This window comes from Salvelinus sp. IW2-2015, linkage group LG4p (genome assembly GCF_002910315.2).
Source record: "Salvelinus sp. IW2-2015 linkage group LG4p, ASM291031v2, whole genome shotgun sequence".
NCBI classification, from domain to species: Eukaryota; Metazoa; Chordata; class Actinopteri; order Salmoniformes; family Salmonidae; genus Salvelinus; species Salvelinus sp. IW2-2015.
In genome coordinates this window covers 843,152-864,139 of record NC_036841.1, presented here as the reverse complement: position 1 = coordinate 864,139, position 20,988 = coordinate 843,152, and the positions used below count along the sequence as shown (strand labels likewise).

The 20,988-nt window shown below is 40.8% G+C and overlaps 1 protein-coding gene across 2 annotated transcripts in view; it reads right to left on the bottom strand.

Moving 5' to 3' along the window:
• LOC111958404 (endothelial cell-selective adhesion molecule) overlaps window positions 1-20,988 on the bottom strand; it is a 65,091-nt gene that overhangs the window by 6,059 nt on the left and 38,044 nt on the right. The window contains exons 1-4 of one of the 2 annotated variants that reach the window (XM_023979670.2): window positions 10,982-11,096; window positions 9,029-9,174; window positions 4,270-4,471; window positions 3,749-3,904 (exon numbers count right to left, since the gene is read on the bottom strand). In XM_023979670.2, coding sequence (XP_023835438.1) covers window positions 3,749-3,904; window positions 4,270-4,471; window positions 9,029-9,174; window positions 10,982-11,027 — 550 coding nt within the window. In that variant the 5' untranslated portion in view covers window positions 11,028-11,096. Of the gene's footprint in view, window positions 1-3,748; window positions 3,905-4,269; window positions 4,472-9,028; window positions 9,175-10,981; window positions 11,097-20,988 lie in introns of those variants that run through there. The other variant, XM_023979664.2, reaches the window with a different exon arrangement.

Here is a 20,988-nt window from a genome sequence, read left to right as displayed (position 1 = left end):
TGGATAAACGTCAAAAAATAAGGTCTGTGGTAAACACAGGCTCAGGATATTTTATACAGTTTGTTCTATGAGATAAACATTGTCAGCTGTCAGCTAATGCCACTATTGTGAATGTTGAAGTACTTATTTAATCAAAACAAGCACCTAATGCACATAAAGGCTTCATAATTAATAAAGGCCATGTTAACTGACTGATATATCATAGAACAAAAGGTATAAGATCTCCTAAGCCTGTGTTAACCTCAGACCTTATTTTTGGCATTCATCCCAAAACCCCATTCCTTCCTCATTAATTCCCCTATAGGAATGGCTGAACAAACCAGAGGTAACTAATTTCCGTTTTTTAGGACTACAAGCCGGCGAGATCTAACATTATATAGGCTGTGGGGCTCTACAGGCTTCTGAGTCCTAGGGGGGTTGTGATGGGTTGAGGATGTATGTGTGAAACCCTTACCCATGAACCCTAGAACAAGCAAGGGCGAGGGGCAGGCTCTCCATTCTGTGGTCATGTAGGATAGAAAAGTGGCAGAGATAGTGACTGAGAGAAGAAGGGCTGGTGCAGAGAGTGATTAGGGAAGAGAGACATCAACCCCTAGCCCTTAGAAGGGAGTTGTAAGGTGTTGATAGCTGCAAAAGTTTGCAAGAAAAGAGTGATGAGACAGAGGCAGGAGAGAAGTAGAGACCAGGAACAATAGAAACACAGCATCTTAGAATGAAGCGAGAGAGACATGCTGATTATGTGAGGGAAGCTCGCTGTATTGACAAACTAAAATAGCTCATGGGGTGTGTCAGAAAATATTGTTGCCATTTTCACGGCAGGATGAAATACCTGGAGGTGTCGTAAAAGGTCTGGCTTTTGATGAATGAAGAAGTTGTAGGTGTGGCAAGGGCTTGACCAATCAATAGCTAATATGTGGTGGCTTCAAGTCACGCACGGTCTTTGACGTTGTGTGTTGTCATGCACTCCAATTCAGTGGGAGGGCATGAATGTTCGTCTTAGTCTATTGTGATTTGTGGAGTATAGTTCTTTTTTTCCGAAACCAACAGTGACCTAATAGGCCATAATAGCAATAACAAAAATGTATGTAGTTTTTTGCTAAATATGTAAAAAATGTATGTAGTCTACATTGTAAGTAGGTAATTGGCTTCAATATGGAATTCTTACACAGCACTTTCATAAGTAGAAAATACCTTACATAGGCTACATTAGGCTAAATTGTGTTGCATCATGTGCGAGCCATGTATGGACATGTCAAATGTTAAATAAGCAAGATTACATTTTCAGTTAGGTTGGTATAGCATTACGAAAGATAATCATTTACATAAGCTTGGTTTTTAATATAATAAAATAAAAACAAAGACTAATTTTATAAAAACAACTTCAATGTTTCTACAGTAGGTAGGATCAGGTCACATGGTGTTGTAAATCACATCTCTTGTTCCATACGGGCAATTTAGGCTAAGCAATGTGCCACCACTGACAAAGTTACTACCATAAACAACTGAAACTTGCCAAATTTTTCAGTAGCAGAAAATAATTTGCCTACTGCTACTGCTGGACCAAAACAATCAAAATGATCACTTGAGTTTGATAATACCAAGCCCTTACGCTCAGTCGACAGTTGTGTCCTTTAGAATGCCAGTAGAACACATGGGTGGAGGCTCAATGTCACAGAGAGCATGTGCCAGGTCAAAGAGAAAAATACAGAGGATCAGAGTGTTCTAGAGATTTTGCAGGTTTGTCGGTGTGTGTTTGGTGGTGCATTCAAACCCACAGTCCTGGACATTGAGTCAATAAGGCAGTGAAACAGATAAAGTGTATTATTTGTTGGGTAATCTATAGAACAAGCAAGGGGATCAGAGATCAGAAGAGGAGCTATTCCAATACTTGGTCAATCAGTGTAAGCCTCATTGTTGCTCAGAAACAGCTGGTGCTTTCACAATAATTGTTTCCACTGTATCTTCACAAAATAATACAATATAAAAGGCATATGTAAAGTAAGAAAAATAAACCTTGATTTAATATTTTTCTCTCGCTCTCGGCAAGTCTGACATGAGCATGCAGTGTGTACGTCGTGAACGTTTCCCATTCTTTAAAGAGGATTAAGTGATGCATGTTGTGGCATTTCAAAGAAAAAACTCAGTCACCAGAGTGAAAAAAAGAGAGAGAAATTAGGATCTGTAATCCCATCGCCAATAAAAAAAWTTTTTTTTTTTTTTTTTAAATCTTAACACTTTGTTCTAGCTAGCTATTTGTGTAGGTAGCTATCAAGTAAACACAATGATATAGTAACTTGTTGACTTAACTCTAGAATGCCTACTTCAAGTGTTTTAGTACTAGTCTGTAATCAGGCCTTAACCTATGCCTTTTTTTTTTTTAAGTAAATAATTATTGAATGATATCTAAATAAGAATTATCGGAGGATGTGCTCTACCTTTACCTGCCTTGTGTTTGTGTAAATGACATTCCATATGTCCTATTTATATATGAAAACTGTACATATTCATTGAGAACTTTATAAATCACTGGATTTAAATGACATTTGTCCTCAACATTTAGCTCGACTCAGAGTTAACAAGCGAACCCCTGGCAATACATTCCAGAGGAGAAGGTTAGGAGAGATAACACCATATGGGAGAATGCACCCTGAATGGGTTTTCTGAACAGATCTACCAGTAAAAACATGGGAGATACTATGGCTGTGTTTACACAGTCAGCCCAATTATATTTCTATTGGCAAAGGAGCGGATCTGATTGGTCAAAAGACCAATTAGTGGGAAAAAAAGATCATAATTATAGGCTCTCTGAACTATATATTTGTTATTCATTTGGAATCATCTCCATCTTATGTAAATGGCTATTTAAAAGCTAGGTATTACTTAGAGTCTATCAATGTATCTATTTTAGCTCTCATTTTGACAATCTTAGTGACAGGCAGGGCTCCTTACTACAATAACCCATATAAAGCTGCTGTGAAGAGGACAATGACAGCTTGCATTGACTAAAATGATATTGCACCAATTCACAGTAGTGGCAGGTGTTTTCAGTGCTGGTTAGTAGTGGTTACTCTGCATCACATGGTTGAGTGCTATACATCGGCGATGGATGGAGGTGAGCTATCCTTTGTAATCCTTATATCATACAGTACAGTACATATACTGAGTGTACAAAACATTAGGAACTCTTTCCATGACATATACTGACCAGGTGAAAGCTATGATCCCTTATTGTTGTCACCTGAGACAATTGAGACGATTGAAACATGAATTGTGTATGTGTACCATTCAGAGGCTGAATGGGTAAGACAAAAGATTGAAGTGCCTTTGAACAAGTTATGGTAGTAGGTGCCAGACGCACCGGTTTGAGTGTGTCAAGAACTGCAACGCTGCTGGATTTTTCATGCTCAACCGTTTCCTGTGTCTATCAAAAATGGTCCACCACCCAAAGGACATCCAGCCAACTTGACACAACTGTGGGAAGCATTGGAGTCAACATGGGCCAGCATCCCTGTGGAACGCTTTAGACACCTTGTAGAGTCCATGCTCCGACGAATTGAGGCTGTTCTGGTGGCAAATAGGGGTGCAACTCAATATTAGGAAGGTGTTTAATGTTTTTTACTCTGTGTATATTCAATAAGGATTCAATCCATTTTGATGGGGACTACTCATATTATGATTAAACTTAACTGAGTAAGAGAGGTAATGTGATTGGCTAACATTATTGGTACAGATATAAAGGAGTACTCACTCTGCATGGGGGAAAAGAAGACCTCTGACATGGGGGCATTCTTGGTCCACTTGTACTGAGGGATGGGTTTGCCCGAGCTGGACTTACAGCTCAGTGTCACGTTGCCGTTCAGCACAGATGACCCAGTCATCAAGCACACTGGAGGCGAGGGAGGGACTGAGTGAGAGAGAACAGATAGTTAGAAACAACAGAAGAGCTATGAGAGAAACAAATGAAAGGATTTGGTCTACTACAATTGACCCCCAATTGACCTCCTGAAGTATTGTATTAATCCATTTCAATTGAACAGGGTACTGTATTTCCAAGAATGCTGGCCACACTGCACAAGGTAATGGAAATGTGCCAACACACACTCTCCATCTGTTGAAGCTGAAGGAAAATATTATAGAGACAGCCCAGTGCATATTTACAAACTGCAGTACAGTTTACACTTTTGTGATTCCATCTCTGAGTGTTGTGCCAAAAAACAGTCGAGTATTTTTGGAAAGTGCCAGAAACAAGTCGTCCGGTCCGGATGGTACCTTTGACATTAAGGCGCATTTCTCCAGAGAGTCCGGCGGCTCCAGGGATGATGACATTGCAGAAGTATCGTCCCGAGTCTGACTCCTGGGTGTTGTTGATGTAGATGGAGAGATTGGCCGAGGGCATGGACAGGCTGAACCCAACACGCTTCCTGAACTCAGGACTACCTATCCCTGGCTCACCGTTACTGTAGGAGATGACCTGCACATACAGACAGACAAGGGAAATACTTCACAATAGGGAACGCTACAGTATATTGTGTTCCTTTTCGCAGTTCAGGAACCAAATGTACTGTCAGCAATGATAGGATTTTACCCGGATGAGCACTCCATTCCATAGAAGCATATTTGCGACAGCATACTGTATATAAACTCTACATATTGTTAGCCTTTTTCAAGCCAGCATTTGTGTTGCTTGTCGAGGAGAGAGACTAGCATTTTTGCAACACTGCACGAGCGGATTTGTTGTAATGAAAACCAATGCAAGTAACTACAGAAATACCAGTTCTCTAAATATACAATACTGATATATTGAGCTGAAATACAATTTTTTTGGTGCCATCTATAGCCACACAATTTTACCGTATAACAAAAGTCAATGTCCTTCAGATAATCCTGATATGTATGTGCAGATGGGAGTTAGAATTTTTAGACTGTTAGAGATAAGCTCACAGGCCATGGCCAGTGAAACTACTGAGATTATCGTAATCACTGAAGAAGCCACGCACACACACACACATCCAGAGGTTTTCTAAACATACAGGAGATACATGCAACACAACCACACCGTTAGTGACATATGGTTACAAAGTTAGTAGAATCTTAATGAAAATTATTCACAGCTGTAATGGATGCCAAAGGAGCTTCCACCAAGTATTAATTTAGGGGGGTGGAGACTTATCCAATTATGATACTTCAGTTCTTTTTTTTCTTAATTTGGAAAATGTACTATAACTTTCTTTCACTTTGAAAATGTGGAGGTTGTCTGGATGTATAGGAAAGAAATCTAATTGAATCCCTTTTTAGATTTAATTCTAAGGAAGCAAAATGTGAAAAAAAGTTCAAGGGGGTGTAGAATTTCTATAGGCACTGTACATGCCATTAAAATTAAGATTACTTTATTGTCCTCCAAAAGACAGACATACCGGTTTTTGAGAAGTGCAGGGGGCTGCCACACTGGGCACCTGTTGTTGTAGGGGGTTAAATGCTTTGCTCAGGGCACAATGGCAGGCAATGGCATCCAGGATTTGATACCAGCAACCCTCTAGTTGCCAGCTCACTTCCCACCATCTTTTTCCAGTTGGACACGGGATTCGAACTTGCATTCCGCGGGTTGCTGGCTCGCCCCTCTAACCACTAGGCTACCTGCCGCATGGCTGAAATACCTGTGAGATGTGGCCAGATCTGGGATTACTAGAAGGAGATTGGATTACTGAGAATGGGAGGTTGGTCCGGTACTTCGGAGAACAAAGTAAAACTGTCTGAAACCTGAGCAGAGCCGCTCCCAGCCCTGAAATAATCAAACGGCTTCTTCAACAGTTTATCAACAGCTTCTTCAACACAAGTCTGTTCCTTCAGACCGCACACCAACTAATCACCAACTAGGGAGACATAACACTTCAGGGAAAAGTTCATGAGAAAACATCCAGCAACAGTGGTTTCTGTGGAAACTAGAGGTCGACCGATTATGATTTTTCAATGCCGATACCGATGTATATACAGTTGAAGTCGGTAGTTTACATACACCTTAGCCAAATACATTTAAACTCAGTTTTTCACAATTCCTGACATTTAATCCTAGTAAAAATTCCCTGTTTTAGGTTAGGTAGGATCACCACTTTATTTTAAGAATGTGAAATGTCAGAATAATAGTAGAGAAAATTATTTATTTAAGCTTTTATTTCTTTCATCACATTCCCAGTAGTATTTTGTAGCATTGCCTTTAAATTGTTTAACTTGGGTCAAACGTTTCAGAAAGCCTTCCACCAGTTTCCCAAAATAAGTTGGGTGAATTTTGGCCCATTCCTCCTGACAGAGCTGATGTAACTGAGTCAGGTATGTAGGCCTCCTTGCTCGCACACGCTTTTTCAGTTCTGCCCACAGATTTTCTATAGGATTGAGGTCAGGGCTTTGTGATGGCCACTCCAATACCTTGACTTTGTTGTCCTTAAGCCATTTTGCCACAACTTTGGAAGTGTGCTTGGGGTCATTGTCCATTTGGAAGACCCATCTGCGACCAAGCTTTAACTTCCTGAATGAAATCTTGAGATGTTGCTTCAATATATCCACATAATTTTCCTTCCTTGTGATGCCATCTATTTTGTGAAGTGCACCAGTCCCTCCTGCAGCAAAGCACCCCCACAACATGATGCTGCCACCCCCGTGCTTCACGGTTGGGATGGTGTTCTTTCGGCTTGCAAGCCTCCCCCTTTTCCCCCAAACATAACGATGGTCATTATGGTCAAACAGTTCTATTTTTGTTTCATCAGACCAGTGGACATTTCTCCAAAAGGTTAAATCTTTGTCACCGTGTGCAGTTGCAAACCGTAGTCTGGCTTTCTTATGGCGGTTTTGGAGCAGTGACTTCTTCCTTGCTGAGCGGCCTTTCAGGTTATGTCGATATAGGACTCGTTTTACTGTGGATATATATACACTTTTGTACCTGTTTCCTCCAGCTTCTTCACAAGGTCCTTTGCTGCTGTTCAGGGATTGATTTGCACTTTTCGCACCAAAGTATGTTCATCTCTTGGAGACAGAACACGTCACCTTCCTGAGCAGTATGACGGCTGCGTGGTCCCATGGTGTTTATACTTGCATACTATTGTTTGTACAGATGAACATGGTACTTTCAGGCGTGTGGAAATTGCACCCAAGGATGAACCAGACTTGGAGGTCTACAATTTGTTTTCTGAGATCTTGGCTGATTTCTTTTGATTTTCCCATGATGTCAAGCAAAGAGGCACTGAGTTTGAAGGTAGGCCTTGAAATACATCCACAGATACACATCCAATTGACTCAAATTATGTCAATTAGCCTATCAGAAGCTTCTAAAGCCATGACATTTTCTGGAATTTCCCAAGCTGTTTAAAGGCACAGTCAACTTAGTGTATGTAAACTTCTGACCCACTGGAATTGTGATACAGTGATATATATGTGAAATAATCTGTCTAAACAATTGTTGGAAAAAGTATTTGTGTCATGCACAAAGTAGATGTCCTAACCGACTTGCCAAAACTATAGTTTGCTAACAAGAAATTTGTGGAGTGGTTGAAAAACGAGATTTAATGACTCCAACCTAAGTGTATGTAAACCTCCGACTTCAACTGTATGTACATATATATATATATTTTTTTTTTGTAACAATGACAATTACAACAATACTGAATGAACAATGAACACTTATTTTAACTTAATATAATACATAAAGAAATTCTATTTTGTCTCAAATAAATAATGAAACATGTTCAATTTGGTTTAAATAATGCAAAACACAGTGTAGGAGAAGAAAGTAAAAGTGCAATATGTGCCATGTAAAAAAGCTAACATTTAAGTTCCTTGCTCAGAACATGACAACATATGAAAGCTGGGTGTTCAATATTCCCAGTTCTTCAATATTCCCAGTTCAGAAGTTTTAGGTTGTAGTTATGATAGGAATTATGACGCGTCAACTATTTCTCTCTATACCATTTGTTTTTCATATACCTTTGACTATTGGATGTTCTTATAGGCACTTTAGTATTGCCATCCTAATTTCAAGAGTTGATAGGCTTGAAGTCATAAACAGCGCTGTGCTTCAAGCATTGCGAAGAGCTGCTGGCAAATGCAGTAAAGTGCTGTTTGAATGAATACTTACGAGCCTGCTGCTACCTACCACCGCTCAGTCAGACTGCTCTATCAAATATCAAATCAGACTTAATTATAATATAATAAACACAGAAATACGAGCCTTTGGTCATTAATATGGTCAAATCCGGAAACTATCATTTCGAAAACAAAAATTTCTTCTTTCAGTGAAATTCGGAACCGTTCCGTATTTTATCGAACGGGTGGCAACCCTAAGTCTAAATATTGCCTTCAATGTTATGTCATAATTATGTAAAATTCTGGCATATTAATTACGGTCTTCACACAGTTCGCAACGAGCCAGGCGGCCCAAACTGTTGCATATACTCTGACTCTGCTTACACTGAACGCAAGAGAAGTGACACAATTTCCCTAGTTAATATTGCCTGCTAACATGAATTTCTTTTTAACTAAATATGCAGGTATATACTTCTGTGTATTGATTTTAAGAAAGGCATTGATGTTTATGGTTAGGTACATTTGTGCAACGATTCAGCTTTTTTCGCAAATGCGCTTTTGTTAAATCACCACCCATTTGGCGAAGTTGAAGTAGGCTGTGATTTGATGATAAATTAACAGGCAACACATTGATTATATGCAACGCAGGACAAGCTAGTTAACCTAAGTAATATCATCAACCATGTGTAGTTATGTGAAGATTGATTGTTTTTTATACGTTTAATGCTAGCTAGCAACTTACTTTGGCTTCTTGCAGCCACAAGGTCCTTTTGACGCTGCACTCGTGTAAAAGGTGATCAGCCTGCCACACAGTTTCCTCGTGGATTGCAATGTAATCGGCATCCAAAAAGGCAGATTACCGATTGTTATGAAAACTTGAAAATCGGCCATGCTGATTAATCGGTCGACCTCTAGTGGAAACCATGCATGTCTGAAGAAGAGGAGATGGCTTACATACCTGCTTGGAGTCGTTGGCCATGAAGTTCCAGATGACACTGTTCCTGCCGATATCAGATGTGGGGCTGTACCAGGCCTGCAGGACCACCATCTGACCCTTCACCACCTCCATCTCTCTCCTGGGCATCTCCACCCGCTGGGAGTCACCTTGACACAGCAAACACACAGAGACACAGTCACTAAAACTCACCTGACACAGCACCAACGCACAGCCGGTTCCAATACACTCCCTACCCCCTTCGTGCTAACCCTTCAGTGTTTGCAGATGTGAAGGCTCTGGATAGGTATAAGCGATTTAGTTGTGAAGCTTCCACCATATTGCTTCCACAGATCTGCCAACATTGAAGGGTTATAGGAAGGGGTAGGGAGCGAATTGCAGTCAACAAAACTCTTCCAATCTAATCAGTTCAGTTTTATATACAAGTATGATGTCAATTGCCACTAGGGCTGTGACGGTCATGGAATTTTGGATGATGGTTATTGGTCAGCCAAATAACTGTGGTCACCGTACTAACAGTTTGAAAAAATGTAAATATAAGACGCACATTTTGTTCTTTCCTATGCTCCTTACTGCAGGTGCTACTGCTGCAAGGAGGGGGGCGTTGCTTCGACAACTGATGACTTGTTTGCTACAACATCTTGCTTGTTTTCAGCAAGGTGCAACAAACGTTTCATCACGTTGTAGAGTCCATGTTACAACAGAGACAGACTCAACCACACGAATGCCTGGCCGTCCCATCTTCAGTCAGCTGTTCATTCCACAATAAAAATACATGTTATTTTCATGATGGTCTTCATCCATAACCGTTGGTTACACGGTTATACGGTAATTATGCCAGCCCTACTTGTCACAGCATGCTTTACATAATGGCCAAGCCTTGAAGCCCATTCAGGTCTTCCTTGACATCTGCATAGCCCTCTCTTGCAATCTGTTTGTATTCACCCATCATAATTCAACAGCGATACTGGTAATCCCCCTAACGCTACAAACACTGGCCAGATGTAAACCTGCAAAGCCCAGATGAGATCAATGGAAGGGGAAGATGGAGCACATTAGAAAAATGAGATCAAAAGCAGAATAATGACAGTGCCTTGATTAATATTGGATAAAGATCTGTCATCCCCCACAGCTGTTTGAGAGGGCTTTTAAGTAACCTGGGCAACATTCAGCTGGACTCGGCTCCACAGAGGTTCTGACAGACCAAAATGGAGATAACAGATCTCACAAATCAATAATTGACCCACATTTGGGATGTTGTACTTGGTTACCAGAGTTCTGTTTGTTCCTACTGTATGTGGTCAGACAACCCTGAATTGTTTGCAGTAAACCTGAACTGTAACATAGTTATATTGATGATATAGCCAACAACCTCAAACAAAATTACACTTTTCAGAAAAAATACATTCATAAGCTTACCTTGAGCGTTTGAGCCATTTGGGATATCCATAAAAAACATAAGGTAAAATCAAACATTTAAGTTGATTGAACTTTCTAAAAGAGACATTCGCTAATGTCAAGCATTAGAAATGATTGGAATATCTGGATATGCATAAAATAATCTCAAGCATTTAGTTGATTGAACTGTCTGAGGACTTAAGTGCTTACTAGTTCACATTTAATGACCAGGTCTAACCCATATCTCCTCCTACAAAATATCAAGACTATATGCCAAGAAATAACCCATATAACTACACTTAGGATAATCATAAAGACATAAGGCAGAGCAATAAAACCTAAAGTATCCTCCAGCAGCCTACAACCAAAGCATTGAAAAGAGGTTGAGGAAGAAGAGGCAGATTATAAAATGAAGGTGTAGAGGAGCATGAAAGTTGGAATGAGAGAGATCAGATGATGAGAATTGAATGAATGGATGAGAATGAAATGAGAGAGATAAGAGAAGGAGAAAAAGAGGAGAAATTGAACTAGAGTATGGTGGTGGGCAGGCTCACTCACAGGGTGCTGGCCAGTCCCCTGAGACGGTCAGCTGAAGATGGATCATCTGATCCCAGCAATCGTAGTCCTCGCCCTCCGCCAGCTTGGCGCTAGGTCCCACGCACACACACAGAATAACCCCTATCCACACACACACAGACAACCCCCTCAGCGTGACGTGGCGAGGGTCTCAAATCCCTAGTCTGCAAAAACACTAGCCCTATAAGAGGAGGGTCTTAACCCCCAGTCCCAATAAAAACAAACACACATTCAGCAAGACGGTCAAGTCCGTACACACACATACATCTAGCTAGGCCAGGGGCTGCTCAACAGCTGCAGTGTGACAGCACACCGGTTAATTTCTTTCTGGAATGAAACTATTCAGCTGGGTGAATTAGAGAGAACGAGAGCGAGAGTGATTGAGTGGGAGGGGGAGTGAGAGAGAGAGAGCAACTGGGCATCTGTCTGGCGTCAGGGCTGGCATGTTGTTCTTGGATTATAGTCGCAGTGACTCTATGCTTTCTTATTGCCTCTGGTATCACGTGACCCCATTGCTATGGTGTCCCTTGTTTAATTTCTGCCGTGAAGCTCCTATTGACTAATCCCTAAACAATCCCTGGCTCAATCCTTTAACCCTGACTCTGACTCTTGCTTCACGTGACCCAAGTACAGCAGCTCGGCTGGACACAGATGAGGTAGGCTAACACATGGTCACTTTGACAACTGTCTCTGCGCTGACTGTTGTTATGACTGGATTCTCATTCTCATATTTGTAGCTCAATCACTTCTCTTTGCCTGCATAGGTTTTCAAAACATATACTAACAGAAACAGATAGGCCTAAATAAAACTACTTGATTCATGTCCTGAACTTGAACTTGCATTGAACTTACAAGTTTATTCAAAATTGTTGTTCCACAGAAATTCCTAAGGCAAATGAGAACCAATGCGCCAATGGAAAATGCAACATCTACTCTTGTGCCAATGAAAGTCCAACTTGCCAAAACAGTAATCACAGCTGATGCTGTCAGACTGACTGAAGTGGATTTAATAGCATCCTCATTGTATTAGCCATTCTGTTATTCCACAACATAATAGACCCTGGATTGGTTTTTCTGATTTGGCTTGCACTTGGTCTCTAATCCTGCTAGGGATAGAAACAAGTGTATCTGCTTGAGATGGCAGATTTAAAGGTGAGGGGGTGGGCTATTTCATTAGTTGGAAGTCAATGGGGGCATCATCTTTACTGAGAAATGAGTGTGTTTGAAAAGAGCAGTGCTACACTCTTAGAAAAAAAGGGGCTATCTAGAACCTAAAAGGGTTCTTTGGCTGTCCCCCATAGGAGAACTCTGAATAACCCTTTTTGGTTCCATGTAGAACCCTTTTGTGTTATATGTAGAACAATTTCCACAGAGGACTCTACATGGAACCCCAAACATTTCTAAGAGTATATAGATGAGGATGAGGAATATATAACTGTTCTTCCTATGGGAAAACGGATGTAGGATGTGATTGGATTAGGATGGATTGCGTCACTTTGAAAAAAGTAATTCAAAGTGATACTTTATGACCCTGAATTTTTATCATAGTCTACATACCTATGGGAAGAATTCTATACAACTATGTGCAGCTAAGTCTAAGCCCTCCAGACTTTTGGGGATAATAATAATACAGTGTATCCTAATGTGAAGGAGTATTGGACTGTGTTGTAGATTAGAATGATGATGAATGGGAATGGTTCTTTTAAAATTATTACACTGCGCCTTAATGCACGATAATGCTCTATATTCCCGTGACTATTCTTACCGCTTTTTCTTGGGCTAGGTTTATCCTCCGAACTGTGCCATTCAATTGTTTATTAAATGAAGGAAAATCTTCCCTAATCCCTGGCTCTGTCTCCACTCTCCATCTGGGTTGTGTGTTGCTGCAGACAGATGAGACACACTAGAAGGTGTGGATATGGGTATCATTAATCTACATCTATCAACAGATAAACCCTTGAAAAGCTGCCACTGTAGAACACAATGTAGGCGGGGCATCACTGTCAACTGGATTGTTTAATAACTACCATGTTTTTACACAAACAATGTGGGTGTTTAAAAAAGAAGATGCATCTTGCCTTTGAAATACAACTAGACTCATCTGTTCCCCAAAAATGTATGATAGACATTAGTATAGTGGGCCTTTTTGGAGAGTTCTAAAATCTATGGGAAAAAATCTCAGCAAAAACTGTCATGGCCATGCCAAGCTGTTGGCCTGATCCATCAGGATGGTCGAATGAGGCTCCCAAGCTGGTGTTCAAAATAGAGCACACTGAGAATATGTCAGTTACCATGAGCAGCCAAGAGGGGGCAGCAAATCTATGAGAATCACCAACTAAGCAAAAGACTAGAATCACATGGATGTAGTGGAGTCATTTAAAAATCAATGGCCAATGTTTGATAGCCTGATGACTCATACTGAATTTAATTCCAATGCTCCACCTATCGCTAGCCTGCAATGATAGAAGTCATTTTCTGCTGACGTCAAAGTGAGGGGAGTTGTACAAGTCATTAACGATTGGATCGTCTCTAATCAATTAGAGTATCAAAGCCAATGACTACTTCCGAAACTAAGCTCTACCTATGTGTGTTCATGTAACCGATGTGAAATGGCTAGCTAGTTAGCGGTGGTGCGCGCTAATAGCGTTTCAATCGGTGACGTCACTCGCTCTGAGACCTGAAGTAGTTGTTCCCCTTGCTCTGCAAGGACCGCGGCTTTTGTTAAGCGATGGGTAACGATGCTTCGTGGGTGTCAGTTGTTGATGTGTGCAGAGGGTCCCTGGTTCGAGCCCAGGTAGGGGCGAGGAGAGGGACGGAAGCTAAACTGTTACATTCAGGCTCTGGCACAACCCATAGGTTTCAGGGACCAATCAAAATGGTTTGAATGTGTTCGCATTCGAGAAGTTTTCGGAGAGGAGATCAAATCCAGACTCATCGTGGGAAAGAAATGTTAGTGGGCGTGGCTTTTGGCCATTTTTAGATGATCAATAACCAATAATAATCCATGATAGTAATTAAATGATATCAAAGCAAGTATGTTAAAATATAGGCTTAACACCTGAAATCCACAATGAAAAACAACAAATGGATATTCCCTACGTTTTAAACACCACCATAGGCTCCTTGAAAAATACAAATGGCTTATAAGACAATCAAATGATTCCAGTCCCCAGCTGAAACACACAACCATGCCCACCCTCCAGCCTTCAAGCCTCGGACAGAAGATAAACCAACTCTCATTAAACAGAACCACTTATCTTTCACTATAATCTCTCGTTTCACCGTAGTCTTTATCTCCTGAGGGTCCTGTGTTCAAGCTACAGCACAGCCCCCACTATCTCTCCTGTGCTGACTGAGACAGCCTTCAAATGAACCACTAATCTGAAGCTGCTGGTAAAAGTTTCAGTAGCACGCTCCGGAGGGGCTGAAGGTCTTCACAGGAGAGAGGGAAGGATTCACAGGGCAATGACTAGGATAGACTGTCTGACAGCACAGTGAGTGGCAGGGGGGCTACAGTTCACAAATGGGCCGTGACCCATGTAACATCTCAGACTGAGTGGCATTCAATGATGGGAAAATATGAGGCTTCATTACAAAACGTGTCCTGATACAGTACCCAGTCCACAAAGCTAAGCCTGTGTTTGGCTATGTAAAAAGAGGATTAAGGTAAAGTGAGGATATGGAGGGGTATATGAGGAGTGAGTTGGGTTCTGGATGGTGCGGAGACAGTTTGTGATGTAGGACAATGAGATAGCCCTCTTTGTGGAAGACTTTGTGCATATACTGTTTGTGGCTGACCCCTGGGGCTTCAAACAGATGGTGCTTAAATAATAAATATTTGGAGGAGGCTCCTTTAAATTGGATTACATTAGCGTAATCTCTGAAGCTATTTTAAACCATTTTGAGTATGCCATCGCAACACAGGAGCTTTAATTCCTCAAGTTTTGACTGTGTTCAAATTGATTCTGTACGCAAACATGGGCTCTAACTCCCACACCCCCGGTCTCTCCACCACATACAGTACTGGTATGGTCTCTCTCTCCCTCTCACCTAGTCTCCCTCTCTCACTCTCTCATCACATAATAAATTGATCAATGGAAAAAAAAAAAAACTTAAGGAAGAGCAGTTCAGAGAGAAACACATATTTGACCAGCTAAGCTGATTTTAGATCACTATTTTTCAGGTCTTTAACCGTGTACATTGGCGAGGTTGGATACAGGCATTGAGGTTATACGAGAGGAAAAGGTAATGGAATACAGCATTACAGGGACATCACCAGGACCTGGGTTTTGGGTCAGCCCTGAATCTTTTGAGCTGCTGCGATGGTGTGACAAATATTCAATGTTTTTTGTTTTCTTTCTACAAATCTGCCTCTAACTTTTGAACGGTAGAAGCTAACAGATCTTCTCTACAGACACAGAACTGGTGCATTTCAGTCACTTAGCATATACAGGTGTGAAAAACATAGAAAGCGACTTTTTTTGGAGTGGGTATCATATCAATTTGTTCATGAGAATGGGGAGAATAAGATAAGACTATTAAACCTTTGCCACCCCAAAGTGGACACATTATTCCGCTGGCCCATGTGGGGAGATGCATGATTGATGTAGAAATAGTCCTCTATGTCTTCAGAGACTCTATGAAACCACATTGGGCTATTCTATATAGAGGGCCATCAATCAGAGCAGTCCTTTTAAACACTAAACTGGACTGAAAAACGAACACTCTAAATCTCCTCACTGCCTGTGGCACTAGGACAAAGTCCCCCTCCCTATATCACCCTCCCCCACACACACACACACACACACACACACACACACACACACATTGGACTTGAATAATGCATTTTGGCTAATCCAAATACGAGAGAGTGTTAGGCCCAGTCAACGTGAAGGAAAGGAGCTTCCCCTCGATCACTAATGACCATTACCTCATGACCGTTATATCATCATTAACGACCAGATCATGACCACTACAATAGTTAATATTCATATCTCCATTGATCACTGTCATAAACCATAAACCATGACCTACTTACACTGATAAAGAGAGAGTGAGTTGTAGAACATAGTGGATAGGGCTTGAATTAAGACAGTAATTAATAACAGTAGACAGTAATCCTTAATCTTTCACATATCAAGAGAGATCCTGTAGGCTGAAGACAGAGGTCAGTTTTGACTGATGGTATTCTACTATGGTGCCTTTTGGAGGGTAACTTGTCTGTTCCACTCTACAGGACTGAGGCTTATCAACAGTCAGAACTGTGTTTGGACTAGGGCCCAGTGCAGTTCATGGGTGTCTAATCTTTGCACGATGCTGCTCCTGTTTGCTTAGTGCCTTGTCTTTTCATCTTTGTTTACTTTGACTGCTTGGAAACTGCATGAGAAAAATAAAAAAGAACACTGACACTGGACAGAGGAAGGCCAGCATCCTGGAGTTGCCTCTTCACTGTTGACATTGAGACTGGTGTTTTGTGGGTACTATTTAATGAAGCTGCCAGTTGAGGACTTGTGAGGCCAGTTTAATTGCTTCTTTAATCAGAACAACAGTTTTCAGCTGTGTTAACCCTTTTGGAATTATGTTTTCTAATGTTCAATTAGCCTTTTAAAATTATAAACTTGGATTAGCTAACACAATGTGCCATTGGAACAAAGGAGTGATGGTTGATGATTATGGGCCTCTGTACGCCTATGTAGATATTCCATAAAAAATCAGCTGTTTCCAGCTACAATAGTAATTTACAACATTAACAATGTCTACACTGTATTTCTGATCAATTTGATGATATTTTAATGGAAAAACATTTGGTTTTCTTTCAAAAACAAGGACATTTCTAAGTGACCCCAAACTTTTGAACAGTAGTGTAGATTCCTTACCAGGGATATGGCAGGGATATGAGACGTTTTGATGTACACAGATACACTACAATACAGCAGCCATGCCCTCTGATAAGAGCTTAACACCATTGTGACAACATTGAAGGCAAAGCTGAATAAATAATAATTTGCAATGGGAAAATGCATTGTGTGTGTGTAAATCCTTTAATGTGTGTAAACAAAAACAGGTGCAGCTGTTTAACACCATAGTGTGCAAGTCAAGACTACTAGTTTAATGGAAGTGGAGTGTTGGGCGATATGGCCAAAATACCATATTTTTTAAAAATGGGGCGGTATTTGATGTTTTTATATAATAAAAGTTATACATTTGCATTATGAGTATTATACATTCTAAGTTATTCCAATGGGTCTTTCTCCATTCTGATTGTTTTATACCGTTAAATTAAAATCAAAAATAATTTTCTGCATTTTCATCAATTTCAGGCATTTTCTGCACTCATTTTAGGTCATTTTCACACTGCCATGTAGGGCTGCACAATATGGGCCTTATTTTTAATCAAATGTTGCAATTGCGATTTGACTTGTGATTTGGAGCAAAACACTTGGGTGAACTGTTGCAATCATGGAAATAGAATGATTATTCTATAGTTAGAATATAATAGTGGCCACTGTGTTGTTTGACATGACAACGAATGAAAATGCCAGGGAGGAGTTATTGTGACAGGGTAGGAACCAAAGTGTTTAGTGTTTCCTGGGGGAACTATAATCTTTGGCTACATTAAATGTTCTCTCTTAGGGACTTTATGTAGATAACATATTCTTCCTTTGCCTATTCCTCTTTGATTTAGACGATACTGTTGCAAAAACAACATGCTGATTTATGTCCACACCATAACTTGTATTATCAGGCTGTATAGCTAATTACGTTTGTGCTGACTCAGTACATTTATTCTCTAGCTAGCGATTAGCATTAGCAGCTAACAAGATTTAGGCCTAACTTGCTAGGAAAAGACAAACTAGCTGTTTGCAGATATAAGAAACACAAACTGATAGTGTAATTATAGAACGGAAGTTGATTTATATTAAGAAGCAAAGTGAAAACAGCATCGTTATGAACATTGTTGCATGTGCTGCATTGACCATGCAGATCGAACTCAAGTGTCTCGTGGTCGAGGAACAAGAAATGCGCTCCTTGAGTGGGCTGGGCTAGGTCTGTATGGAAAGCGCAGAGAGATAGCAGGGAGAGATGACTCAAGTAGCGAAGTAAACTATAAAAATGGACGTTACACACGGTGTATCACATTTAACGACCCAAACATTCAAATATCGTTATAGAAGGTAAAGTAAAAACCCAAACCAGTCCGTGCATCAATACCGGTATATCATAAAATACGGTATACCGCCCAGCAGTCTTGTCTCATGTCAGTGGCCTCATCAGAACAGCTGTCCATCATCTAACAGCCCACACGGGCCTGGGCCTGGCTCTCTCTGGCAGGAATGATGGCAGGGCATGAAAGGAAGGCTGTGGACCTAAATGGCTCTGGTCTGCACTGTTACACCACCAGAGCAGCAGGCAGCCCACCATCTTGGGCTCTGAAGGAGATATTTATAAGTCATTAGTGTAGCGGGGGGGGAATCGGGAGGGCACGGGTTGGCCCTTTTATATCCAAGAGAGAGGGCTGCAGTGCTGACAGGCTGACTAGTGACAGAGTCAGTGCTGGCTGGGGGAGTCCGTCTCTACCTCGCCACTTCTCTGCCTAAGTGCATATCGCACCGTGGAGCCCTGATGAGCACAGCACAGGTTAATGCAGGCCTGTAATTAAGAAGATGTGATCTGATTTCAGATTTCCACTGAGCTCTTATCTGAGAGGAATTACAGGGCCCATCATACAATACTCGAAAGCCTCTCAAGCATAGAAAACATTAGATATCTGCATGCATGTCACAATGTTTTACAATATTACAGAAATGTTGAAGATGAAAGAGATGTTGCCTTTGAAGGGGTTAGTGTGCTGATGGGGAAGCAAAACCCCACCACAACGTCTTAGAACCTGCCAGGGAACAACCTTTCCCCTCAGTGACGGTAAGCGGCAGCTTCATCTCCATTGTGCAGGCAGGTTGGGTCAGGAAACCAGCAGGAGAGGAGACGGTCAGGAGGTAGGAGCAGGAATAAAAGGCCGACAGCCAGGCAGCTGCCTCCATAGAGTTATGGCTTCCTCTGGATGACTATGTTGCTCCAGACGGGGAGGTGTGTGTACCTTCAGCCCTTGAACACAATAGAGTGGCCTTTCAGAACCTCAAGAACATGATCTATGGCAGCAGGACAAATATCTACTTTGCTTATGAGTCTTTAACCTAGAGAGGTGGTGGATGGCAAATCTAAACACAGGAATCTTGTCCCGAGTTCCACCTACACGCTGAATCCACAAAGACATTCACATAGATTTGTATTAATGGTTAATCCTGTCCATATGAATGGCATTGTGAATACTAAGAATTTCATAGTATTCTTACTAATCTATGCCAGGCCAAGGAATAAACCTTCAGCTGATACTTTAGAAGGATCCTCATTGATTATTCCTGGAATTTCACCAACTGTGTGTATCAGATCTTCTGTTTAGAATTCTAACGTAAATATTCCAGTATTTTGGATTTGCGCAAATACAGTAGGCCTCTACGGTCAATATGTTTACTGTAAGGGACTACTATTGGCTTTGTGGGCACAAGCTACTATCAGAATTCAGGACAGTGTCAGTTTGACAAGAATACATGTTCCCTGCAGCTCAAGTCATGTTCATGACTCCATTTCTCCAGTCCATGGAAATTAGGTCATAAAGAATTAACACTGTACTGTGAAAGCTAGGGATTATACACACTGAGTATATCAAACATTAGGAACACCTTCCTAATATTGAGTTGCACCCCCCCTTTTTGCACTCAGAACAGTCAATTAAATCGGGGAATGGACTCTACAAGGTTCAAAAGCGTTCCACAAGGATTCTGGCCCATGTTCACTCCACAGTTGTGTCAAATCGGCTGGATGTCCTTTGCGTGGTGGACCATTCTTGATACACACGGGAAACTGTTGAGCGTGAAAAACTCAGCACCTACTAACACATGCCGTACAAAGGCACTTCAATATTTTGTCTTGCCCTTTCACCCTCTGAATGGCACACATACACAATACAGGTCTCAATTGTTTCGAGGTTTAAACAAGTCGAACAAGGCAGTCCTCATTAGATACATGGTAAACATCTCACATCACCGATAGAAATAAAGACCAATATTGTGGTGGCGTTTGAGTGAGGATAGATAGAGTGTGGGTTGAGGAATGGTTTGAGTGTATGTATGTGAATCATTGTGAGAGACGAAAGAGATGTGATGATTTAATGCTATCTAGATAAAAGACTGATGAAAGTCCTGAAGAGACAGGCATCCCAGCTAACAACAATCGTTCCCACAACTTTAAAGAGTCTCATTTGGTCATTAACTTAATGTTTTCATAAGAATGTTCCTGTGATGTGCAAGGAATGTTTCCAAGAGACCGTTCCATTAATGTCAAATAGAACTTACCCAGAATGTGGTTACCAAGTTCTTAGAACTTAAAATATGAATGTTCTACACACGTTTCATGGGAATGGTGCAAGAACATTCATGTGTCAAGTTCTGTGGGTTAGGAGAATATTCCATTGTTGTCATTGTTGATAGACAACAATAATTGTTCCACCTCTTCCACACTGACTTTACAGAATTCAAAAGTACAATTCTTGTCTTTCATAATTTGGTCAGATATACTTGGATGTGTAGTGTCAGCATTTGTTGTTGGCATGTCATACCTAAGTTTGCTTATTTTGCCAATGAAAAAGTAATTAAAGTAGTTGACAATATCAGTGGGTTTTGTGAAGAATGAGCCATCTGATTCAATGAATGATGGAGCCGAGTTAACCTTTTTTCCCAAAATGTCATTTAAGGTGCTTCAAAGCTTTTTACTATCATTCTTTATATAATTTATTTTTGTTTCATAGTATAGTTTATTTTTCTTTCGTTTAGTAACATGATTTCTTAAATTTGCAGTATGTTTGCTAATCAGTTGGGCTGCCAGACTTATTTGCCATACCTTTTGCCTCATTCCTCTCAACCATACCATTTTTA